General features: G+C 46.4%; 4 protein-coding genes and 1 pseudogene across 4 annotated transcripts; 2 read left to right on the top strand and 3 right to left on the bottom strand.

The window, feature by feature from the left end:
- Nucleotides 1-1,359: 1,359 nt before the first annotated feature.
- On the top strand, nucleotides 1,360-4,057 carry LOC101786149 (actin-97). Its single transcript, XM_004960497.4, has 5 exons — nucleotides 1,360-1,519; nucleotides 2,130-2,202; nucleotides 2,284-2,677; nucleotides 3,010-3,623; nucleotides 3,722-4,057. Exons 2-5 carry the CDS (start codon nucleotides 2,143-2,145, stop codon nucleotides 3,785-3,787), a joined length of 1,134 nt encoding a protein of 377 aa, XP_004960554.1. The 5' UTR covers nucleotides 1,360-1,519; nucleotides 2,130-2,142; the 3' UTR covers nucleotides 3,788-4,057.
- Nucleotides 4,058-4,384: 327 nt separating this feature from the next.
- Nucleotides 4,385-6,998, bottom strand: LOC101785741. Its single transcript, XM_004960496.3, has 6 exons — nucleotides 6,852-6,998; nucleotides 6,331-6,417; nucleotides 5,928-6,024; nucleotides 5,256-5,559; nucleotides 5,099-5,153; nucleotides 4,385-4,799 (listed from the first exon to the last, which is right to left on the bottom strand). The coding sequence occupies exons 1-6, from the start codon at nucleotides 6,939-6,941 to the stop codon at nucleotides 4,722-4,724; spliced, it is 711 nt and encodes a 236-aa protein (XP_004960553.1). The 5' UTR covers nucleotides 6,942-6,998; the 3' UTR covers nucleotides 4,385-4,721.
- Nucleotides 6,999-9,758: 2,760 nt separating this feature from the next.
- Nucleotides 9,759-12,917, bottom strand: LOC101785340 (annotated as a pseudogene).
- Nucleotides 12,918-14,234: 1,317 nt separating this feature from the next.
- Nucleotides 14,235-17,515, bottom strand: LOC101784946. Its single transcript, XM_022825603.1, has 2 exons — nucleotides 16,777-17,515; nucleotides 14,235-16,661 (listed from the first exon to the last, which is right to left on the bottom strand). Exons 1-2 carry the CDS (start codon nucleotides 16,996-16,998, stop codon nucleotides 14,499-14,501), a joined length of 2,385 nt encoding a protein of 794 aa, XP_022681338.1. The 5' UTR covers nucleotides 16,999-17,515; the 3' UTR covers nucleotides 14,235-14,498.
- Nucleotides 17,516-19,093: 1,578 nt separating this feature from the next.
- LOC101784546 lies at nucleotides 19,094-23,326 on the top strand. The gene is made up of 2 exons (XM_004960494.3): nucleotides 19,094-19,573; nucleotides 20,021-23,326. The coding sequence occupies exon 2, from the start codon at nucleotides 20,043-20,045 to the stop codon at nucleotides 22,977-22,979; it is 2,937 nt and encodes a 978-aa protein (XP_004960551.1). The 5' UTR covers nucleotides 19,094-19,573; nucleotides 20,021-20,042; the 3' UTR covers nucleotides 22,980-23,326.
- The last annotated feature ends 43 nt before the right edge of the window (nucleotides 23,327-23,369 follow it).

Genomic DNA, 23,369 nt, shown 5'->3' with positions numbered 1-23,369 from the left:
GTATGTATTCCCAATGATATATGAAAGCTCGTTACGACTTAATGGTATTCTTTGCTGAGCTTGGTGGCTTGACGAAGCTCATTTTTTTGCCATCTTATGCCCTTTTGCCACATCCACATGCGCAAAACATTTTTTTTCCCGAAATGCAGTGGAATATTGAGATTGACAAAGTCAACATCAATGACTAGTACATCGCCTACCGCCGAAATAATAATATCATTAATTCCTAAAATAGTCCAGTAAATACGAGCACATTCGTTGTACCAGTGAGTATCTGCTTGCTTAACGAAAACGACAATCATATGTTACTATGCATGGAGGGAGATAGGGCATGTATGGGCAGCGAGGTGGACAGAGTATGGGAATCGGGAAGGGCGATACGAGATCGAGAGCGATAGCTCCCTACTTACTTAATTTCCCATCTCTAATGCAACACATGCATAGGAAGTGTCATTCTCCTGAACACGTCGACTATGTTGGAATCATGTACGATCAATGATCTGACGATCCACAAGAGAGCTTTGTTGCCAGCTGGTTGGTTGATTAATTATATACTCCTTCCGTCGCAAAAAACAAGTCACCTTAGAAATTTTAGAACAGATTAATAAAAGGTAAAATAACCTCGGTTGCCCCTATTTATTAGTCACAGTTAACTCTAATTGACCGCCGCATGCTCACATGCACATGCACATGCATGCCAAATTGAGTATAATAATTTAATTTTTGGACAAATTTTGAATCTTAAAATGACTTATTTTTTTAGGGAGCATCGCTTATTACTTACTTTAATTTGTCTAGCTAGTTAAATAACGGCACAATGATTTGATAAGCCCATGCTGCGCATGTATCTGATCCATGTGATGATTCCGTTACCAAAGAAAATGCCAAGAGAAGAGCGAGAATGCTAGCCCTGTTCCATGGTCCAATGCAAAGAACGTATGCAACGACAGCCATCGTGCACTGATGGGATCCCGTGTACAGTCCCATTTTGTTTAACTTCCAGGTGTTTTTTCCTCACGTATCCACCTGCAACCCCTTGCTAGTGACTGAAAGCACAGTGAGCTTTCCTCTCTAAGTCCGGTGATTACTGACCAAACTCTAACATCGCTGCAAATGTGGTGAATTTGAAGATGATGAAGCGGACATGGTGCGGGCCCGCATAAAATGAGCAAAAGAACCTTTAAATTTTTTTAAAAGAATTTAGTTTGGTTGATGGGCCGGGATTTGATGCACAACATGGAGGCCTACCAACGAGTGAGGCCGGGCTGGGCCGTTCTGTGTGAAGTGAAATTCAAGTGCGGGAGAAGACTTTGGGGGAAAAAAACAGGAATAGCAAAACCTTTTCCCCATTTTTCTCGTGCTTCTTCAATTCATCTCGTTGCTGCTGGCTGTTCCACACGACAGGACAGGGAGGGGCGGCAGTAGCAGCGCAGCAGCACCGCCCACCCCCGCTCGTCCTCCTCTGCTGCGGCGATCGCATCCGATCCCGTCCGGTCCGCCCCCGCATAAACGCTTCACCGTAAGCGAGTGCTCTCTCCCTCGCTCTCTTCTGGTCCTCTACGACGCTGCTCTCTGTTCTTGTTAGCTTCTAGATCTTGCTCTCCGTTCACTCCAAGGCTTGGTCTTGCGACCTTGCGGGCCCGGATCTGAGTAGCCTGGGCGAAGATCGGGCCAAAAATCGTATCTTTCATCGGTTCATTTCCTCCTTAGGATCAAGGAATCCATGCTCTAGGATGCTCCTAGATTGTTCCACAAATTGACACAGTGGAAACATGCTGCTGTGAAATTCATTCAGACTTTATGGGTCAGAAATTGTTCTCTGGGAACTATATAACTTAGTCAGTGCCAGGGGTATTACATAAATTGCTTTTGTTTTCTGACATTTTTTCTTGTAGGCTGCAGTGAAATTCAGACATTATGGGTTAGAAGTTGTTGTTTAGGAACTATATAACTTAACCAGTGCCAGGGGTATTGCATAAATTGCTTTGTTTTCTGACATTTTTTCTTGTACGCATCAAGTTAATGCTTTCAATTAAAATGCATTTGCATGTTCAATGTTCCTTTATACCATGTATTGAGCTAAGGAAACCTTTCATCACAAACTGATTCTCTTCATATGCCACTTGCAGTTATTCTGTAGAAATGGCTGATGGTGAGGACATCCAGCCTCTTGTCTGTGACAATGGGACTGGAATGGTCAAGGTAAGTGTATTTCCTCTCTACTGCCACACTTTTGATCTGACAACATTCCAAAATATCCTACTAATTATGCGTATCTTGTAGGCTGGTTTTGCTGGAGATGATGCACCAAGGGCTGTTTTCCCTAGCATTGTTGGCCGTCCTCGCCACACTGGTGTCATGGTAGGGATGGGACAGAAAGATGCATATGTTGGTGACGAGGCACAGTCCAAGAGAGGTATCCTCACACTGAAGTACCCGATTGAGCATGGTATTGTAAGCAACTGGGATGACATGGAGAAAATATGGCATCACACTTTCTACAATGAGCTCCGTGTTGCACCGGAGGAGCACCCTGTGCTGCTCACTGAAGCTCCTTTAAACCCTAAAGCTAACAGGGAGAAGATGACCCAGATTATGTTCGAGACTTTCAATGTTCCTGCCATGTATGTTGCAATTCAAGCTGTGCTCTCCCTCTATGCCAGTGGACGTACTACTGGTATGAATTTATTCCTTTTAGTGCAGTTTTGATTCAGTCTCCCAGTTATATATTTATGGTTTCGTTATGCTGTTCTCCAGTATCTGTTTGAAGTTATTTTCAAAGTTGCATAATTAAGCCATTGGATCATCTATTCATGTTTGTGAGTTGGCATAATTCAGGTACAGTATATCCTATGTGATTACCACCTGCTGTCTATGAGGTGATATGAATTCAGGCAAAACTAAATACTAGTACCTATAGCTAATACTAATAAGTCAAGAAGTAATGGAAATCTGAACTATTTGGTTACACAATATGTGGTTGAAGATTCTGTTTTTCTCTCTGTGCAGGTATTGTTCTTGACTCTGGTGATGGTGTGAGCCACACTGTGCCCATTTATGAAGGATATGCACTTCCTCATGCCATTCTTCGTTTGGATCTGGCTGGTCGTGATCTCACAGACTCCCTCATGAAAATTCTCACTGAAAGGGGTTACTCCTTCACAACCTCTGCTGAGCGAGAAATTGTAAGGGACATCAAGGAGAAGCTTGCATATATTGCCCTTGACTATGAGCAAGAGTTGGAAACTGCCAAGAACAGCTCCTCAGTTGAAAAGAGCTATGAGCTACCTGATGGTCAAGTAATCACCATTGGTGCAGAGAGATTCAGGTGCCCTGAGGTCCTCTTCCAGCCATCCATGATTGGTATGGAGGCTGCTGGAATCCATGAGACGACCTACAATTCAATCATGAAGTGTGACGTGGATATCAGGAAGGACCTGTATGGCAACATTGTGCTCAGTGGAGGTACAACTATGTTCCCAGGCATTGCTGATCGTATGAGCAAGGAGATCACCGCCCTTGCTCCGAGCAGCATGAAGATCAAGGTCGTTGCACCACCTGAGCGGAAGTACAGTGTCTGGATCGGAGGGTCGATCCTAGCCTCGCTCAGCACTTTCCAACAGGTACCTATTGTTTGATTGCAGTTACTGAACTTATAACTTATCAATGTGAAATTAAAGCAGCATCTAAATTCTGTTATATTCTGGCATTGATGTACCAGATGTGGATATCGAAGGATGAGTACGATGAGTCTGGCCCAGCAATTGTTCACAGGAAGTGCTTCTAGGTTTCTCAACTGCATCATCACTGTCATCTAGTCTCACGTTATGTCTGGTTCATTTATTTAGAGATGTGCTGCAGAACAGCATACTATGTCTATTTTCTTCAGACCATGATTCTTCTCTGGGATAGGCCCCCTGTATGCTGTGGCTTCATGTGCGAGCGTGTTGTGTTGTATCACCTGGTTTGTTGTAAAACTTGCTTGGCTTGGCTTGGTTGGAGCTGTAAGCTGATAGTTCTATAAATTGCTTGGGACTATGCTGCTGCAGTGCTGCTACATCTACGGCCTTATATATCTGAAAGCGCTGTAAGCATCCGTGCAAATATGGACTGCAAGTAGCTTTTGCATTGCCGAAACTAACAAACTAAGGCACAATAAACTTTTGGCTGCAGCTATGCCAAGCCCCATTGACAAACGCCATTTTGTCAAGACTTCAGTTAAACAAGAATGTAGTGCAGAACTGCAGATACTGAATATTGAACCAACTGGAGAGCTTACAACCAGGGAAGTCTGATATGGATTCATGTGGTTTAGCCACCTCTAAACTTGGATTTTACATCAACACTAGCCCCTGTCCTCTTTTATGTCAAACAAAGCATTTGCTGACACTGCAACAGTTTTGGATCTATTCAGCATTACTGAGTAAAATTTTACAACAAACTCGCTGTGGAACAACATTTACTCTTACAGTGACAGTGGAAGCAAACATACAAATGAACCCTGGAATTTGCGTCACCTCAATTGATTTGGCTGGGCTGACCCAAGTCTATGTTTTTGATACAGATTATTCTTTATATTTCGTTATCAACATGAAGCCAAAACTCTAAACTTCACTTTCTTCTAGTTTCTCTGTGTCCTTAAACTACAGCAGCTCCACGTATCAATTTGAAGTTCCCAAAAAATCATCAAAAAGTTTCCTTGCACTTGCATGCGCCCATAGTTAGCCACTTGACTTGAAGGCACAAGTCAATACGTTGTATGCTTCCACACAGCGTCTGAACTTTTCCTCTGCTTCAGCCTGGAGGATACAGATGTTTTCAGATCAACTACTTGGATATAGCTCAATAAATCAACAAAAAAAGAACCGAGTTATTATTATTTTTGGCTACTTTTAATGTTCAATCCACAATTCTACTACTCGATACAATGTATCCAGCACGCTGTGCATTTCAATTTGGTTATGCATGACAAACAGTTCCTTAAAGACTTCTGCACCAGTTACCAGAAATTCCAGAATCATATCACATAATCCTTGAAAGAGTCACAAGTGAAAAAAAAATGGTGAAATGCAAGGACAACACATACTATGACACCAACCTGTGAAGGTCCTTGATGCTTGTCCGGGTGCCACTTGAGAGCAGAAGCACGAAAACTGCAGAGGCACCATTTTGAGAAAGATAATCAATTAGTAACCTTGTGACACTGAACCCTGCAAATGTGATGTGGTGATGTAAGAAATGTTCAGATGACTCACGCAGCCTTAATATGCGCCAGTTTTAAGGGGCCTAAAATTGGCAACCCCAGAGAGATCCTATAGCTTCGCAAATCATCATGGCCTGACCCTGACACCTCTTCCTCATCGAGATCACTTTCATTCAAGAACTTTTTCCTTGATTTGGCAGACTGAGATTCATCCCTCCATTGAAAACCGCTAGGAGAACTACCAAGCTCGTCATTCTCCCCGGGCCAGTACCATGTGAAGGATCTCTTACCACCAAAGGTACCATATGGTGTATCTGTGCATTCATCATCATCAAAGCTTTTCCAGTTCTGCCCACCTACGTTAAACATTAGTGTGCACTTCTTGTCATCCAAATATACAGAAAATAATTTGGAGGTAACAGTAGATGGTGAAATGCAAAGTTATATCATAATAAAACATTTACACAGTGAAGATGGTAGGAATGATCACCCAGGTGTAATAATGTCACTGTAACTTGCAAAATTCACATTTGAAGTAAATAATGGAGCAACATTCATAATAAAACAATGTAAGACTCAGGGAAATGTTTTCATTCTGTGCTTGTAATTTGTATATTTAAATATTCATTCCAAAAGTCTTGTACTCTAGTTAATTAAAAACACAGAAGAACACAAGCAGTTCAATTCAAAAGCAGTTCACGGCAAATGATTTGAAAGAACTTACGCTTATTTTTGCCATATAGATTTTTCCCTGGACAAGAATGCTGGACCTTTGGTCTGCCACTACCTTTCTGCTTTCTCATTTGCTTGTTAATGCTTTCCTGTAGGGAACATTGAAACATAATTTGAAGTAAATCCTTTTTCACAGGGGAGTATAAGAAATTAAAAAGAGCATTCCCCATGTATAGTATAAACTGAACTATCAAGGCACGTCTATTTTACCCATCAGCACCAACACACATCTGGTACAACTAGAGTCAGAAGAAACCACATAGATCACTTCAACAAAGATAACACACTGAAAACGGGATTAAAAGTGCGCCTCCAGTAGCTGAGTCAGTTTGAGGTATTGTTGAGAGATAGCTCAGAGATTAGAAAGTGCAGAATAGGAAAATGGTGAGTGTTACCTGACACGGGCTGCCATTGAGCAGAATGTTTTTAAGGGCACTCTTTGCATCCCTGCGCTTCTCACGGACAGCGAACCGGATATGAGGCTGCGCAAAATAACTGTTAGATTCCAAATGATTGAAGAAACACAGAATCAACATATGCTACGATGCTCTGAAAGTGTATTTTTAACACAAATCAGCAGAGCATTCACCATGTGAACCATTTTGCAACCCGTTTCCTATCTAGAGATTACGAATCTGCCAGCCAATGCAAGAAGGGGCCATGAGGTGAGGTCGCAGCCTCGCAGGGATCTGCGCCAGCATCGGGCGGACGGGCGCGTCGCGCCTCGCGTGGAGTGCGGAGGGGGCGCCGCCGTCGCGGGCTTGTGCAGCGGCCGGGTCGGGCGGAGGGGCTCGGACGCGCTGCGCATCGGGCACAAGGGCGGAGCGCCGGCGGCCAGCGCCAGAACTGGATGGTGGAGCAATGCGTCTGAAGGACGAGGCAAACCCGGCAGTGTACAGGTACGGGTGGGGATTACCGTGGATTTGGAGAGCGCTGCGGCGGAAGAGTGGAACGCCGACGCGGCCCACGCCGCGGCGCCCCTCCGGGCGGCCGCAGCGGTCTGCATCGCTTGGCTTGCCCTGCGGCGGCCCGCGGGAGAAGACGAAGCGCAGGGCCGGGTGGCTGTGCGTATTTGCAGTAAGACCCTGAATTGGATCGCGATTTTTGATCGCGATCCAATATTTTACATAAACCCCCCTAGAAGGCCCCTAATTTAGTTATGTCTTTCTCCTCTCCAACCTCGCCGGAGATGCCGGCGACGATGGCGCTCGTGTACGGCACCCGAACGCGGGTTCCGCAACCACCACCTCCCCCCTAGCGGCGCCGCATCCATTCCTGCCGTTCTGCGCCAGCTTCCCTCCTGCTGGTCGGTCTCCTGCCCGGTCCTCGTCGCGGGTCGCCGGTGAGTTTATCCATTACACCGCCGCGTCGGGCAGCTATCAGCCTATACCACAAGGTTAGTGCTTTGATTATGTTAGAGGAACTTCAAAAGGCTGTTAATCTTACTCCCAATATCTCTTTTAGGAAAAAAAAGAAAAAAACAAACTCAAACAGTACACCTAAAACTCCCCTAAAAGATTAGCGACGCGAAAACACTCTCCCTCACCCCGCATATATTCGTGACATCGGGTCTTCCCCAATACCGATTCCTGCACGCGCGGCCCCTTCCCGCGTGCTTCCAGAGTCGCCGCCGTCTTCTCCGTCCTCCTCGCCTCCACGCTCCGGCGCCTTCCCCTCCACCTCGGCCGCCAGCCCACCCCCACCGCGGGGTTCTTCCAACCGTACACCAACGACGGCGGTGGCGGGGAGCGCGTGCTCTGGTGCGCGCCGTGCAGGAGCTCCGCCCGGGCCTCCCCTGCGCCATCTTCACCGGTGACGCGGACACCTCACCCGACGGCCTCGCCGCACGTGCGCTCGACCGGTTCGGTGTCCGCCTCCTTTGCCCTCCACAGGTAATACTGCGACCCGGTCGATCGGGGTCTGTGCCTCGCAGTGAAAAATTGGACCTTGGCGGTCCGATCTGCTTGTTGTCCTGAAGAGTTACTTTGATTCAGTTCAAATGACTGATATTAGTGCGGCTGATTAGTCATTTCTTGTTGAGTACGATCTGAATTAACAAAGTGTCTGTTTCAGTTGTGCATTGCAACACTTTAGAAATTGAGCAAGACATGCTTAGTTAGTAGTTCCTGACCTTGTGATCCTGAATCATACTGAATTGTCTTGCCTCAATTTTTCTTGCATGAGAGCACTGCATGAATTTTACTATTTCCTGCTGCATTTCCTTAAATCTTAAATAGGTTTCTGTAGTTTGAGTTGGAAATATTTCTTAGCAAAATTGTGGTATGAACAAGCATTTTGGGATCGTGAGGGTTCATGATGCAGCTTCCCGCCTTGCTTTTGTTGCAGTATGTTCAATTTAACTTGTTTCTCTGCAAGTTGAGCCTTTGGTGCTGTATATGGCCATTGTCTGGTTCATAATGCATTGACAAGGTCAATTGGTAAGAAGAAGGCAAAAGCAACGGATCCTAATGGATGCAATACGATGACGTGGCCTGTTTTGAATTATTGGGGGTAGTTTTTAGCGATCTGCTGTGGGCTGATATGTCTGATATGTTTTTAGAGGAATTTTTTTTTAGCATAACCCCAATACCTTGTTTTGGGAAAAAAAGTTTGAGGAACACTTGAAGTTGCTCTCATCACCAATTTTTTTTTTAGGATGGATGGCAAGCTTTCCTGGTTTACAACGGTGGGCTGATATGTCTGATATGTTTTTAGAGGAATTTTTTTTTAGCATAACCCCAATACCTTGTTTTGGGAAAAAAAGTTTGAGGAACACTTGAAGTTGCTCTCATCACCAATTTTTTTTTAGGATGGATGGCAAGCTTTCCTGGTTTACAACGGAAGAAAAAAATTGCAAAAAGATGGTGGTCTGCCAGAGAGGGCACATGGGCCTAAGCGGGACTGAAGCGCAGCGGCCCGTTATCCTTCCACCGTTGGAAGCGGGCGGTATTCGCTGCTCTGTGAAGCCAGCCTCACGCATTGCCCGCCGCTCTAGGTGCCGGGACGCCAAGGCCTTCGCCGAAGCACCCAACAGTCCACTACGCAACTTGGAACGGGCGGGCCGCAGATTGCGGCAGCAGACCCAGGCCCAAGCGCCACAATTGGCATCCGCACCACCTTAATGCCCCCGCTCGGGTTACAAGCAGTCGCTAGCTGCTCGGCGAGTGAGGCGCGGAGGACCGGCTATTTAAGTTGGTGCTGTGCTCTGCGAACAGGCGGTGTGGTACTAACCAGCAGCAGCGTGTCCTGCCAGTTGGCAAACCATGTGGTTGAGCTGAGGTGGGAGAACGTGAGGAGAGAGTGGGCCGTTTCTGTGATTTGGTCGATTTGGACCCTTTTTCTTAACTTGTGCTGATGGGTGGGCTTTCTGTATATTTCGTCGAGTGTTGCGTGGGAAGTGAAAAGTTGCAGCATCTGAAAAGAATACGAGGATTTCTATGCTGGTGCTGCAGAGTACGGACACCGAGAACTTGGCATCAACTGGAAGAGAAAGAAGCTCACATCCATGATATGCACGCCACCTGAGCTCTGCATCTTGTTGTTCCAGCCTTTCAGGCACGGATTCAACTCCCTGAAGAAGTGTTCGCGATCTGCCGATCTGGCAGGCAAAAATCCGTACGTATGTGGATGGAAATGGGATGTAGAATCCTTGCGTGCATGATGATGACGTTGCGGAAAATGCATCTCTCTCTCTTCACTCGATTTCTAGAAAGAATCTAGGATAATACAAGATGCAAGCCTGCAGTGTTGCTTTGGAATGCTGATGGTAAGGTAAAATTTACTTGTTGCGGTCAGTTGCAGCCACCAGTCAAACACTCCTGTGCTCAGAAATACCAGCGTATGATATTATGATACAGAAGATGTGCATGATAGCCATACTGTAATGATGACTGATGATATCTGATGGTTAGGCGATACAGTCCTGTGCGGTGGAATGCTACCAGTTGCTTCACTAAACTGACTCAACAGGCCTCATGTTATCAATAAATTTGCACCATAATTCCGATAATCATCACTTGAACAAACTCCAACCTCTACATATATTTACAAGTGGATTCTGGTCTTATATAGCTCTATTGTGTCAAGTGAATTGCTGAGGCATGAATGTCTTTTCTCTGCCAATCATCGAACTGGGTCGTCTTGCCCTTTGGCCCTCTTCCTCAGACGCTGTACAAATTCGATAAGCTGAACAACTGAATTTGTACAATGCCTGTTGTCAGGAGCGCTACTTCGCAGACATATCTGGACATTTAGTGAATTACTAAGTAAGAATGCTCAGGAATTTGAGCACAACTGTGGCTACTGTCGTGCTTCACTAACCTAACAAAACAGGCACGTGTTATCAAGACAGTTGCACCACAAATCACCAATAGTCATCACATGAGCAAACCCCACCTTCTACACAATGAAATCTAATGGCATCCCTTACAACTATTTTTCTGCTAGTGACAGTTGATATGAGCTCGATAGCAACATGGCAATCATCACAGATCCTGAGGTTTTTCATGATACGGATTGTTGCTCCCTTAGGGGTGTGAATAAGGGCGAATGCTAGAGCCAATTTCTCACTGTGATACATAAGGTGCTCCTCTTTTTGTTCATCCTCAATATCATGTAGGACCACTGCAAAGTTTGGAACATATCCAATTGCTTTTATCTGGTCGATCAGCTCTTCAAGTTTTACAGTGATCTGGTCAATTTGTGGATGTGCCTTGTCCTCCGATGTGAAAACATGAACATCACTTCCCACTTGAATCCAACCAACACCAGGTTCTTTCCTAACGCCCCTGTCTCTCATCTGCTTCCGTAACTTCACAACACCATCCCATCAGTTGGCTTTTGCATACATGTTAGAGAGCAAAACATAGGTTCCAATATCATTGGGCTTCAACTGAAGAATCTGTTCGGCTACTCGATGACCCAGGCCATAATTTCGATATATCTGGCAAGAACTTAGCAGTGATCGCGAAGCAACAACATCTATGCCAATGCCATTATCCACTATGAACCGCTCAGCCTCATCTAGCCGTCCAGCTCTGCATAACAAACCAACCATACAAGTATAATGTTCGTTTCCAGGTGTAACTCCGACTTCCTTCATCATCGTATTCAAGTAGTAGAATCCTTCATCAACAAGACCCAACTGAGCACAAGCTGACAACACTCCAATGAAAGTAACATAAGACGGGACTTCTTCTGCAGATAGCATATAATGAAATACTTCCATTGCTTCCCTTGCGAGACCATGATGCGCATAGCCTGTGATGATCAAATTCCAAGAGATTACATCACATAATGGCATGGAAGTGAAGACTCTACATGCATCCTCGATGCTGCCACTCTTTGAGTACATGTTCATGAGGGCGTTTCCGACTACCAAATGGGCCCAGTGCCCAGTCTTCAAAGCACAGGAACTAAGGGCGTTACCATTTCTCAAGGCTGCAAGACCAGCACAGCTATTGAGACCCACAGCATAAGTGAATTCATTTGGCTTAATTCTTTCCATTTCCATGTCCAAGAACAATTGCAATGCATCTTCATACAGCTCATTTTGAGTGTAAGCAGTCATAACAGCCGTCCAAGAAAAGAAATTCTTTTCTGGCAGGACATCGAATGCACATTGAGCGTCATGGGCACAGTCACATTTCCCATACATATCAACAAGTGCACTCCCCACAAAAACATTCAGTTGAAGCCTCCTCTTCAAAGCTTGGGCATGCACCTGACCACCAAGCACCATGTCCTTCATGCTAGCACAATGCCCAAGAACTGCGACATATGACACATGATCCCATCTCTCAATTTCTCCCATCATATCTGTTACAATCCTGACCGAACCATCCAACTGCCCCCAATCAAGAAACCCATTTATCATCGAGTTGAACGTGAATGCATCAAAACCAGACACATTCTCAAATACCTTCACCGCATCCTCCATATGAGCACACTGAGTCACTGACAGTACATATGCAGCACTGTGTTGCGAACATAAGGTTGTTCCGCCAGACCAGCCTTAACAGCATATCCATGGCACTGCCTCCCAATGTCATAGCTCCGGACATGTGCGCTTGCAGCCACTGCCGCCGATAGAATATACTCGTTCAGGCCAAAGTCGACCACCCTGAGCAGCGCAAGCGAGTCCTTATGGCGCCCAGCGGAAGCGTATCCGGACATGAGCAGATTCCCGGACACGGCGTTCCGGTAGGGCATTGCGTCGAACACCTTACGAGCGAGCCCAACCTGGCCGCACTTGGCGTAGTAGGAGATGAGGTTGTTGCGCAGGACCACATCAAAATGAGCGGCTTTGATGATCCTGGCGTGGAGAGCCTTCCCCTTGGATAGTTCGCCAGAGGCGGCCGCCGCGCGAAGGACGGCCACGGCTGCGTGCCGCTGGAGCGCGGTGCCGCCGGGGCTGGCCATTGTGATTGGGGGCGGGCGCAGGGCTCTAGAGAGGTTTGTGCGTTTGGCACCGCCCCAAACCGGCTCCGCTCCACTCCGCTTCTCCCTCCCAGCTGCTCTCGCTCTTGGCCTCTTTGCTCCCCTGATAAACCGCCTGGTGGCGCTTCCTGTGGCTCAAGCTCCAAAAGGCGACGGCGCTCATCCAGGAGGGGCGCGCCGTCGGCGGCAGAGAATCGAGTTTGTACATATGGGGCTATGGGCTAAGGCTCCCTTTGGTTTGGCTTTCTGGGTAGGGATACTCCTTAGCTTTCAGAGATAACTGCTTTTGTGTAGTTCATTTTTCACAGCAGGGAAGGCATCTGTTTCCAACTCGATTCTTCCTATGCCTGCATCAGCTGCAAACTGCAGAGTTTGGATGCAGGCCAAAGCTTCTGCATGAAAGGCATCACTTGCTGACTGAATTTTCCCCTCTCCTGCCGCTTGGGAACTCCCTGATGAGTCTCGAGCGATAAAACCCCAGCACCCTGAATGTGTATCGGTGTAGTATATGCAGCATCAAAATTCAGCTTTAGAAATCCGTTTGTGGTGGTGACCATTTCACAGGTTCCTTAGCCTTTCATTCAATTGGCTTCGGCTTCTTCCCTCGAGTTGATCAATAGCTTGTTGAGCATAAGATTGAGCTCTGCGACAAATTTCAGCGCATGCCAAGTAGTGCATTTCACCTGCATTTGCTAGTTGCGTTTCTTGCATTCCGTAGGCACTAAAGAAAGGTTGCATTAGTTAAAAAATTGTTACCATTAGTTACGAAACCGAATAGCACATCAGATAACAACAGATATGCAACCATCCAGATGCGCATGCATAATTCTTATATATTGGTTAGTTCTAACCCGCTAAAAGATTCCCACTTTAATTTAACCACCCCCAAAAAAATATCACCAGACCTACTGTCATTGTAGCGATCATCTCACAAGTCCTACCTATAGATAAACTTTGGGCGTTCACTGTGAATTACCCCCAGCCATTTCTCAACTCAGCTGCAGTATATATTACCACGGCCATGCGGCCTAGCTTCCTTGAAGTAGGAATACATTTTTCATGAGACGAACGATGCATGTGCACCAATAAGCATGCAGTTGTCTATAATAAAAGAGGTAGATAATTAAGATGTAAATTTAACCATTCTTTTATGTTATTTTTAAATAATGAAGGTGGATAATTTATACAACTTTTAGAGGGTTACTTGAGATAAGGGTTATTTTACATTTTTTTTATAATGACATGGGTATGCAACTTATACACGAATTTGGGGATTCTTCAAGGTTAGAGTTGGGTAATTCATAGGCAAATTTAGAGGGTTATTTATATTTTTTACACTGGAAAAGGTGAATTATCGATGAAGATTACAGGTTACTTTAGGTTATTTTTATAATGGCAATTTGAAAAATTTAGATATAGATTTAAGTAGCTAGTTTAGGTTATTTATAATAACAGATTTGGGTAATTTATACATGGATCCCGTGAGTTACTTTAGCTTGTTATTGTAATGGTAGAGTTAGTTAATTTAGATATAGATTAAGGGACCACTTTATGCTATTTAATAATAACAGAGGTAGGTAATTTAGATATAAATTTAGAGGTCACATTATGATATTTGATAGCGGTAGACGTGGATAATTTATATATATTGTAGGCTATTTTATAATAATAGAGGTGGATAACTTTTTTTTAAAAAATAGATCTAATTTAATGGCTACAGTTGGTCCAATTGATTGTTGGATACTTGGATGTGTATGATTTTTATGAGAATTACTAGAATTTATATCGTTTTTCTAACGTGCCTCCAATTCTAATCAGCGTAAGAAGTAAGATAGCTAGAAAAAGAGCAGGGAAATTAGAGTGGCATTTAAAGATTACATCTTTATTGAATAAAACCGATCTGGATTTGCTATCTGAAGTAGACACACGCATTCATATATATACAGTAAAAATGACAGTAGGAACAAATGGACTCTCTCCTCTATTAATTAATACAAACCTGGCAATCTCTGCTAGGTATACAGTTTAAAAAAAAAACAGTAGGAACAAATTAAACACCAAGAGCAGAAGAAAAACATGCGACATGGATGCGAGCTCGCGAAGGATTCGAATAATGATTTGATTTTCATCGGCTGGCTTCCTGGTTGATATCCGGGACGATCTCGTCCTGGTCTACGGCCTCCTCGTGGTGGTTCTCACAAAAGCCGGCGTGCGTAAGCAGCGCCCACAGGTGTGTGATGAGCTCACTGTCGCCGGCGAGATGCTTCGCGTGCGTGGCTGCCCTCGTGTGCGCCGCCAAGTGGAGGAGGAACCCCATCCAGAAGCTTTGCAGGTCCCTCCAGAGACCTGCTGCGTCGCCATGATACACCTCCGTCAGCTTCTTTCCGAGCACTGCACCCATCCTTGTTAGGGAACACCCGATGTCGAGTTTTTCATAGTCCTCTTCGTTTTCTACCTGATGATCACCTTCCTCCTGTGCTACTGCTTCCACGTCAGGGCCCCCTCGTTGATCGTGGTCACGGTTGTTGCAGGGCTTGTCTACTGTCTCCATAAGACAAGTGTATACCTCTTCCATTTTCATGGATCTAAGCAGCTTTCTTTTGGAAGTGATAACGTAGTCGATTTCTCGGATTACCTCATTAAGGACCTTCTTGGCAACGAGGCCATTATCCGGCACCAGTGCTTTCATTACCAGATACACACAGTAGTTAGATAAACTGACTGCAGTTGCGTACTTGTCTGACCACACAGATTCTTCGGACTCGTCTTGCTCATCAGTAGTAGCCACTGGTAGCGTCCCGTTTGGTTCCTTCATGAACGGCTGCGGTTGCCGCACAGCCTTGAGCACCTTGACCTCGTCGAAGAAGTGGATCTCGCAGAGGCAGGTTGCGATGTGCCAGACCAGAATGATGTGGGTGTCTACCTTGAGGTTGCATGTCCACTTGAGCTTGAGCACCTTCTCATTCGATTTGAAGGCGTTCGAGAAGTAGTCATCCAACGCTAGCCTTTTCTCCTTCAAATTAACAAGCGAATTCAACAGTGCATTCTTCGTGTAATCCTTGAGGCCGGTTGTTCCAAGCACTACCCCTCGACGGTATACCGTCTTCATCGTAAGTGGAGGTAGGGCACCTGGCTTGATCAAACCGAATGTGACCAGAAGGTTCTGCTGACGGACCATCTGATGATTCCACTTGGCTTTGCTGCCGAAACAGAGCAAGAGCCTCATCACGCTCTCCACCGCTGGACGCCGCAAGCCCTGATGCTGCACGTACTTGCACAGCATCAGAACACAGGCCCACTGTGAGAACACGTAGAGGACAATCTCCAGGAGCTCCTTGAGAACGATGATGGCGACGATGAGGCGGGTGATGAACACGCCGTGCGTGATCCTGTTCCGGTCCGCTGGATCCATCCTCCCGGGTATGTACCGGACATACCCCGTCACCGTGGCCAAGGCCAGGGACAGCAGCAGGCTCCAAAACGGGACCCGGAGCCCGGCGGCAAACATGGTGGCGTGCTTGCTGTAGAACAGGTCTTGGAGGAAGGACAGCTCCACCCCTGTGACACGGAAGGCCCTCTCGTAGTCACGGAGGATGTAGCCGAAGATGAGGCTGCGGATCTTCTCCTTCCCCTGCCGCCTCTTCAGCTCGTGCATTGGGAGGTCGTAGAACCGGCGGCGCAGCAGCTTGTACAGCGCGAACGAGAGGCACAGGTCCTTGTGATGGTTGCCAGGGTCTGCCGTGCCCCCCAGCAACCCGCTCTCGCTGGTGTCATCCCACACCTTCTCTACGGTGACGAGCTGCTCCTTGTGGGCTCCATACGGATCCAGTCGGATCTTGTAGCTGCTCTCACTTCTTGTCGGGTCCTCTTGGACTTGCTTGAGAACCCGGTGCTCGCCATGCACCAGGTACTTGTACCCGCTCATGGAGAATTTGGATTCCTTCTGGCCATCATCAGGGACAGGGATGGAGGAGAGAGTGTTCTCGTAGCTCATGTAGTCGCACACCAGCCTCATGCTCTCCTGGTTATTCGTCTCCCCTTTACCGGAGGTGACGAAGAGCGAGACGATGCGAACTGCATTCAGGGACCAGATGAGCCAGAGAGGGATCCTGAGGAGGTAGAAAGTCTGCACCCGGAGGAGATTGGCTGACCACAAGGAGGACATGAGGTCCAGCAACGGGACCTGCTTGGACGGGGTGTAGGGGCGCCCGATCTTGACGCTGTACTGCAGGGTCACCAGGAGCACCGCCCACACCTGGAAGTAGTCGTTCACCCTCGCGCCCGAGAGCTGCATCAAACCCATGGTGTAGATCACCAGGTTTTGGTTCAGTATCTCCAGGGTGACGACGAAGAACATCCTGCGCGGGTTCCCAAACCATGGCCCCGTGAAGTCGAAGGCGAACCTCAGCAACAGCAGCACCGTCGTCAGCAGCACCCACAGCTCCACACTGGCCAGGCGAGTAACCTTGTCCAGCTTGAACAGGTTCTCCAAGGTGAGCAGGATTGCATCGGCAGCATCCGCGGGGCTTGTTCCCATCTTCTCTCTCTCTCTCTCTCTCTCTCTCTCTCTCTCTGGCAATGAATGCTCTTACGTACTGTGTACTGTGTGGGATGGAGTCATTCATCTGATACTTGCTAGTCTGGACATGTTTAGTGAGGCCAGAATGTGAAATATTAATTAAATAACTCTAATAATTCATGTACCGTCTTGAATCTTGCACTATATATTTGCATGCGCGTTGCGCACATGAGGCCATGCAAAAGAAAAAGGGAGTTTGACCCATAAATGGGATTGCAGTTGCAGCAGCAAGATGGGCAACCAACCAAACAGGATATAACAATAAGGACTGAACGGGGATGAGCAAAGAGAAGATCGAGGCCAACGAAGGCACTGATACTGTCATCTTGGTGAGCAAACGAGGAGAGAGAGAGGGAGAGAGGGGGAGGGAGAAAGGAATCAATTTGTTGAAGAAAAATCAGGGGACCGCCTCTTTAAAGATCATATAAGTACATACAGTATAAATTTAAGGCAACTTGGGCCCTGTTTGGTTCCTTTAAGGACTAAACTAAGCTTTAGTTCCTCATATTCATTGGACTAAACTTTAATCCCCCGTCTGTTTCTAGTGACTAAAAGCCATTAAAGCAGTTGAACAAAGACCAAACTACCCCTAATCCATACCCTAGTCCACTCGAGCACGGCAAGTGCGAGGCCCATGCGGCGGAGGCGGCCCGCGCCGCGGAGAGGCAGGCTGGCGGTGTGTAGGCGGCGTTGGCAGGGGGCCGACTGTAGGTGGCTCCGAAGGTGCTGGAGAGAAGCAGCGTGGAGTAGGGACGGTCCACCTCGAAGAAGTGCAAGGCGGCGAGTAGGGACGCGCCAAGGCGGTGCTTGTGCCGCACGGTCGCTGTGGCAGGGTGAAGGAGCGCGAGGAGGAGGATCTGATGCGCCGACCGCCATCGTGGATCTGAACGACCTCGACGGCGGGGGTTGGGCGGGTGGGAGGGAGGGTGGCGGGGGCTGGGCGGGAAGGAGGACGGCAGCGGTGGCAGGGCGGCTCACGGGGGCGGCCTCCGCAGCGCTCGCCGTGGCGGCGACCGCGCGACGAGGGTGGCGGTGAGGCGGACGGACTCAGGACAGGTGGGGTGGGGGTGGGGAGGGAGGCACGGGGTATTAATGAGGGGCACACCTCACTTTTAGTCCCTTTTAGTAACCTCCTAGGGACTAAAGGGCTAAACCACCCTACTTAGCATTTTAGGGACTATATAAAAGGGACTAAGTCCCTAAAATTTAGCAGCCTCAAACCAAACACCGCTTGAACCTTTGAGTCAACGTGCTAGATAGCTTTCCCAACCGCATGAAAGCTAAGGACAGTTACGTCTTAACGAATTGAGACGACATGAGACAGAATAGATCGTCACATTATCTGGTAGTAATGCAAGGAATTGGTGCTTGTATAGTCTAAGAGAGGAACATAAATCTACGTGGTACCATCTATTCAGGACGAAAAGAACGTCTAACTAGAAAGATGATATCCAGCGCCTAGCCGCTACCACATGATTGCGTTTATATTAGTTGGTCCAAAACTTGATAAAGTAAGCGATACTAAGTAAATTTGCTGCATAAAAAAGATGCACGTTTACCACTGACTTGAGTGCTTAAATATATACAGACCCAAAGAGAGGACCCGGTGAAGCGAAATTATTTGTTAAACTTGAACTCAAAATTCAACTCATACATGGAGAAATAAAATAGAGAAATCTAATTAGGGGTAGATTAGACCAAATAAAATGGTTCAGGAGAGTAAGGTGAGTCTAAATTTGGTTAAGGAGTTAAGCGGACAAAGTGGATAGGCGAAAGGAGTAAGGTGGACTTTTTCCTACTCAAAATAATTTTAGTTCGGTTGTACGGGTTGATGATTAGTATTATTAATTACGTGGTACCATCTATTCAGTATGAAAAGAACGTCTAACTAGCCACATGATTGCGTTTATATTAGTGGGCCCAAAACTTGATAAAGAAAGCGATACTAAGTAAATTTGCTGCATAAAAAAGATGAACGTTTACCACTGACTTGAGTGCTTAAATATATACAGACCCAAAGAGAGGAGCTGGTGAAGTGAAATTATTTGTTAAACTTGAACTCAAAATTCAACTCATACATGGAGAAATAAAATAGAGAAATCTAATTAGGGGTAGATTAGACCAAATAAAATAGTTCAGGGGAGTAAGGTGACCCAAATTTTGTTAAGGGGTTAAGCGGATAAAGTGGATAGGCGAAGGGAGTAAGGTGGACTTTTTCCTACTCAAAATAATTTTAGTTTGGTGGTACGGGTTGATGATTAGTATTATTAATTACATGGTACCATCTATTCAGTATGAAAAGAACGTCTAACTAGTCACATGATTGCGTTTATATTAGTTGGCCCAAAACTTGATAAAGTAAGCGATACTAAGTAAATTTGAGTGCTTAAATATATACAGACACAAAGAGAGGACCTGCTGAAGCGAAATTATTTGTTAAACTTGAATGATGTGTCAAGGTGGATTAGATCTTATTTTATCATCATCGGCACCTCGTTATCATAGATCTGACCTTCTGGGCGTGTTGTCCCTCCAAGGAGGTGTTGGTTCGGAACTGGCAAGAGCAATCACACGAAGCGCCCCGGTTCCTGACATCGCCCTTCAGCAGCTAATGCGTCCAAGTAAGTAAAAACAGCTCACTTTGTTTCACAGTTGTACACAAACATAAGCTCTGGGGAATTACCTTTGCATCGCATGCATATTTCCTCAACTTCGAACAAGCGTGAAATGGTCTGTAAGGTTCTCATATACATCGGAAAAAGCATGTCTGGTTTCTGTTTATTTTCAAATGGCAACAATATACGAATAATAGTGAAAACCAACAAGATTCTCGGTTACTATAGTTCAATGAAATCAGCAGCAACATGTAACCTCCATAATCCAGCGTACGCCTCAAGTTTTATTCTTGGGTGTTTATACAAAGTTCAGGTAGTGATGGGTTAAGCACGTCGTTAATCTGTTCAAGTTTGTTCGAACTGTGACTATGTGCTGTGAATTGTGATGGTTTTATTTCTTCAGAAAAAAGCTGGTATCTTTACTTACTTTGCAAAATGACCTTGACCATGCAGGCACCGCCCGGGAGCTGGGAGGATGGTGAGCCCCGGTGATATCCGCGAACATGCGGCATCCGTGTTCATCATGTTGAACAAGAAAACAGTCATCTTGTTTCGCATAGAATTCCTGGTGGCCCTCGCCACACTACTGTTCTTTGCCATGTTCCTCATGGACTTCTTCCGCCGCATCATCCACAACTCGTTCATGAGATCCGTCTTCAGTGTCTTTGACGCGGTCTGCGACTCCATCGTCGTCTACCTCCTGGGGGCCATGCAGTCGGCGCCTTTCAAGAACCAGCTGTTCCCAGTCTGGGCTCTTGTGCTCGTCAATTTCCGTTACAGTGCAGATTACATCTCCGGCTATGGCGTTCCTGACCGTCGTGGGCGAAGGTTCACCGAATGGAGGAACGTGTTCAAGCTCCTGGGATCGGCATTCTTGAATTGGACGCGTGGATCCAGATTCAAGGGTCCACTGTGGTTGGTCTGGGGCCTGCAGATAGTGAGGAGCGGGTACAGATTTTCTTCACATAACCTGGCGTCCCGTGCCGTCTGGCATGGCGGGAGTTCGGAGCTTGTTGCAGAGCACATGAGCGCCATGCACGACGAAACCAACATGAAGCAAGAATTCGACCCGGTGACGATGAAAGGCTACAAGTACTTGGTCTACGGAGAAACAAAGCAGAAAGGAGGTTTCAAACTAAAGAAGCCTCAGTACGCGTTGTCTACCGACCAGGCTGCTACTAAGCAGAAGAAGACGTCGCCACTGGTCACGCTGGACAAGATTTGGGACTGTCCTATTCATGAGCCACATAAGCAGTTTAAGGATGGGAAAGATCTCTCTCTGGCCTTCGCCTTGTCCAGGCTGCTGCGGTGCAGGCTCGAGGATGTGACTCTGCAAGGACGGCGTATATTTGACATCAACCGAAAGCTGGTCAAGAACATAATTGACGGGAAGGTGGGTACCAGCGATGCCCTGAAGATCATGGAGCTGCAGCTTGCCTTCCTCCATGACTATTTCAACACCCGCTACCCCATGGTGTTCTGGAGTGGGCTCCGATCTCTCATGTCGATTCCGCTTCCACCCATACTGACCATCTGTGCTCTCTGCTGGCTTGCTGTGGACATCCGAAAGGTCTATAAGCCCCCTAATGGCGAGCTTGTCAATCAGGTGAAGGGTTTTAATGTCGACATAATCATTACTTGGGTATTCATTTTCTTGATGATTGTGAAGGAGATATGGGAGATGATAACCTACTTACATTCAGACTGGACAAGATTAATCATGTGGTGCGAGTATGTGCAGCGGAAGCGCAAGAGAACCCACGAATATGTAGATACATGGGTGGACAGCATTCTACTATATTTCTCCAGATCTAAGATTACTGATAAGAGGTGGCATGGGTTCATTGACCAGTATGTCTTCGTGCAGTCATATGATGACAGACCAAGATTTTGGAACTTCATTCACAACTTAACCACAGGAATAATTCCAAAGAAGGATGATGGGGCAGCGCTCAGTGGAGCCATCAAAGTTCCGGAGTATGTCAGGCAGGCAGTCCTGGAGAAGCTCATCAAAATACTGGAGAATGAGCAAGGTTCTGATCTGCCCGGGGTCATCAAGACATTGTCTAACAACAACCTTAGGAAGCAGTTGCAGAACTACCAGGCTTACACTGCACAAGAGAGGAGCACTCAGATGGTCCTGCCAACAAGCACTCAGATCGTCCTTCCGACAAGCACTCAGATCATCCTGCCGGCAAGCACTCACTTCGTCGTCCCGGAAAACCCTGACATGGTCCTGCAGACAAGCGCTCATATCGTCCTGCCGACAAGCACTAACATCGTCCTGTCGACAAGCTCTCACATCGTCGTGCCAACAAGCACTGACATCGTTCTACCGACGAGCTCACACATTATTCTTGTGTGGCACATTGCAACCAGCCTCTGCGAGATGGCGCTTGCCACAGATTACGGAGTAAACTTGAGCAATCCTAGGTTTCCATGTTCCCTCTGGTCTTGGTTCACTTCCTGCTGCTCATCAAAACCGTATCTTATGGACGTGAGTGAGAAGAAAGATAGCATCTGGTCATGGCTCACAAATTGTTGCTTATCCAAATCAAAAATGGAAATGGAAGACAAGAAGAAAGTGGATGGGAAGTTGCCTGATCATCTCCGGAAAACATATATCATTGCGAATAGCTTGTCACGGTACTGCGCATATCTCCTGGTTTCAAAGCCTGAGCTGATCCCTGATAGCTTCCTTGTTCCCAAGATTGTCTTCCAGAAAACCGTGAAGAGTGCCCGTGATGGTCTTCTGAAAGATTGTGATTCATTACAGAAAAGGTTCAGAAAACTGATGGACGAAGCAGAGAAACCTATTAAAGACTTTGAGAAAGAGGATGTATTGAAACAAGGTGTGGCATTGGGCAAGGAACTGCTCAATCATCTGAGTGAGGAACGCCGCTGGGAGGTTCTAGCAGAGGTATGGACAGAGTTACTTATACACATTGCACCCACGTCGAGTGCACAGGCACACAAGAAGTGTCTCTCTAGAGGGGAGTTCGTAACCCACATTTGGGCATTGCTTTGGCACCATGGCGTCCAGAAAAGCAGCTTGTGGCCAGAGGATGTTGAGCCTGAAAACAATGATCCACAAGTGGTCCACCTAGGAAACGACAGTGATTGGGCTGGGAACGAGAGTAGGAAAACTGGAGGAGATATTATGAGGAGCGACAGGATTGGAATTAACATTGATAAAGCAAATGACAACAAAAGGACCCAAAGAGCAGGAGGCAGGCAACTCAAGGAGAGGACTAGGAGAAAGGAGGAAACAGGGAGTTCAGAAATTGAAGAGATCTCTCAGGACGTGACGGTGAATACCACAAATGTTCAGAGAGGCATGGCTGGCCAAGCCCAAAACGAGAGTGAAGGGAAGAAGGTCCGACAGTGTTCCAGAGCACCCAACGTCATCTGAAGGACAAGTTTGAAACTGTGGATGCTGTTGCAAGCGTGTGCTGAGGATCTGTTAATATTCTGCTATCTGGGACTTATTGTTTACTTGGATGCTGTTGTTAATGTCTTTTCATCTTCCTTTTGCTTATCTGTTTGTGGTGTCCTATATATTCTACTCTCATCTCATGTGGTATAGTGTGGGAAATATACTGTTATGTATATTTATACTTTATTCTGTACTCTGTGCAGGAAGTTGTACGATTATCATAGTGAGTATGAAATCAGCAACTGCATGCTCTTTCCTCTGCCTCAGCCTGGAGGATACAGATGTGTTCAGATCAATAACTTGGAGTTTTTGGCAGTTTTAAATGTTCAATCCACAATTCTCCTACTCAATACAATGTATCCAGCA

This window comes from Setaria italica, chromosome III (genome assembly GCF_000263155.2).
Source record: "Setaria italica strain Yugu1 chromosome III, Setaria_italica_v2.0, whole genome shotgun sequence".
NCBI lineage: Eukaryota > Viridiplantae > Streptophyta > Magnoliopsida > Poales > Poaceae > Setaria > Setaria italica.
The sequence above is the reverse complement of the archived record's forward strand: the minus strand, read 5'-3'. Positions and strand labels throughout refer to the sequence as shown.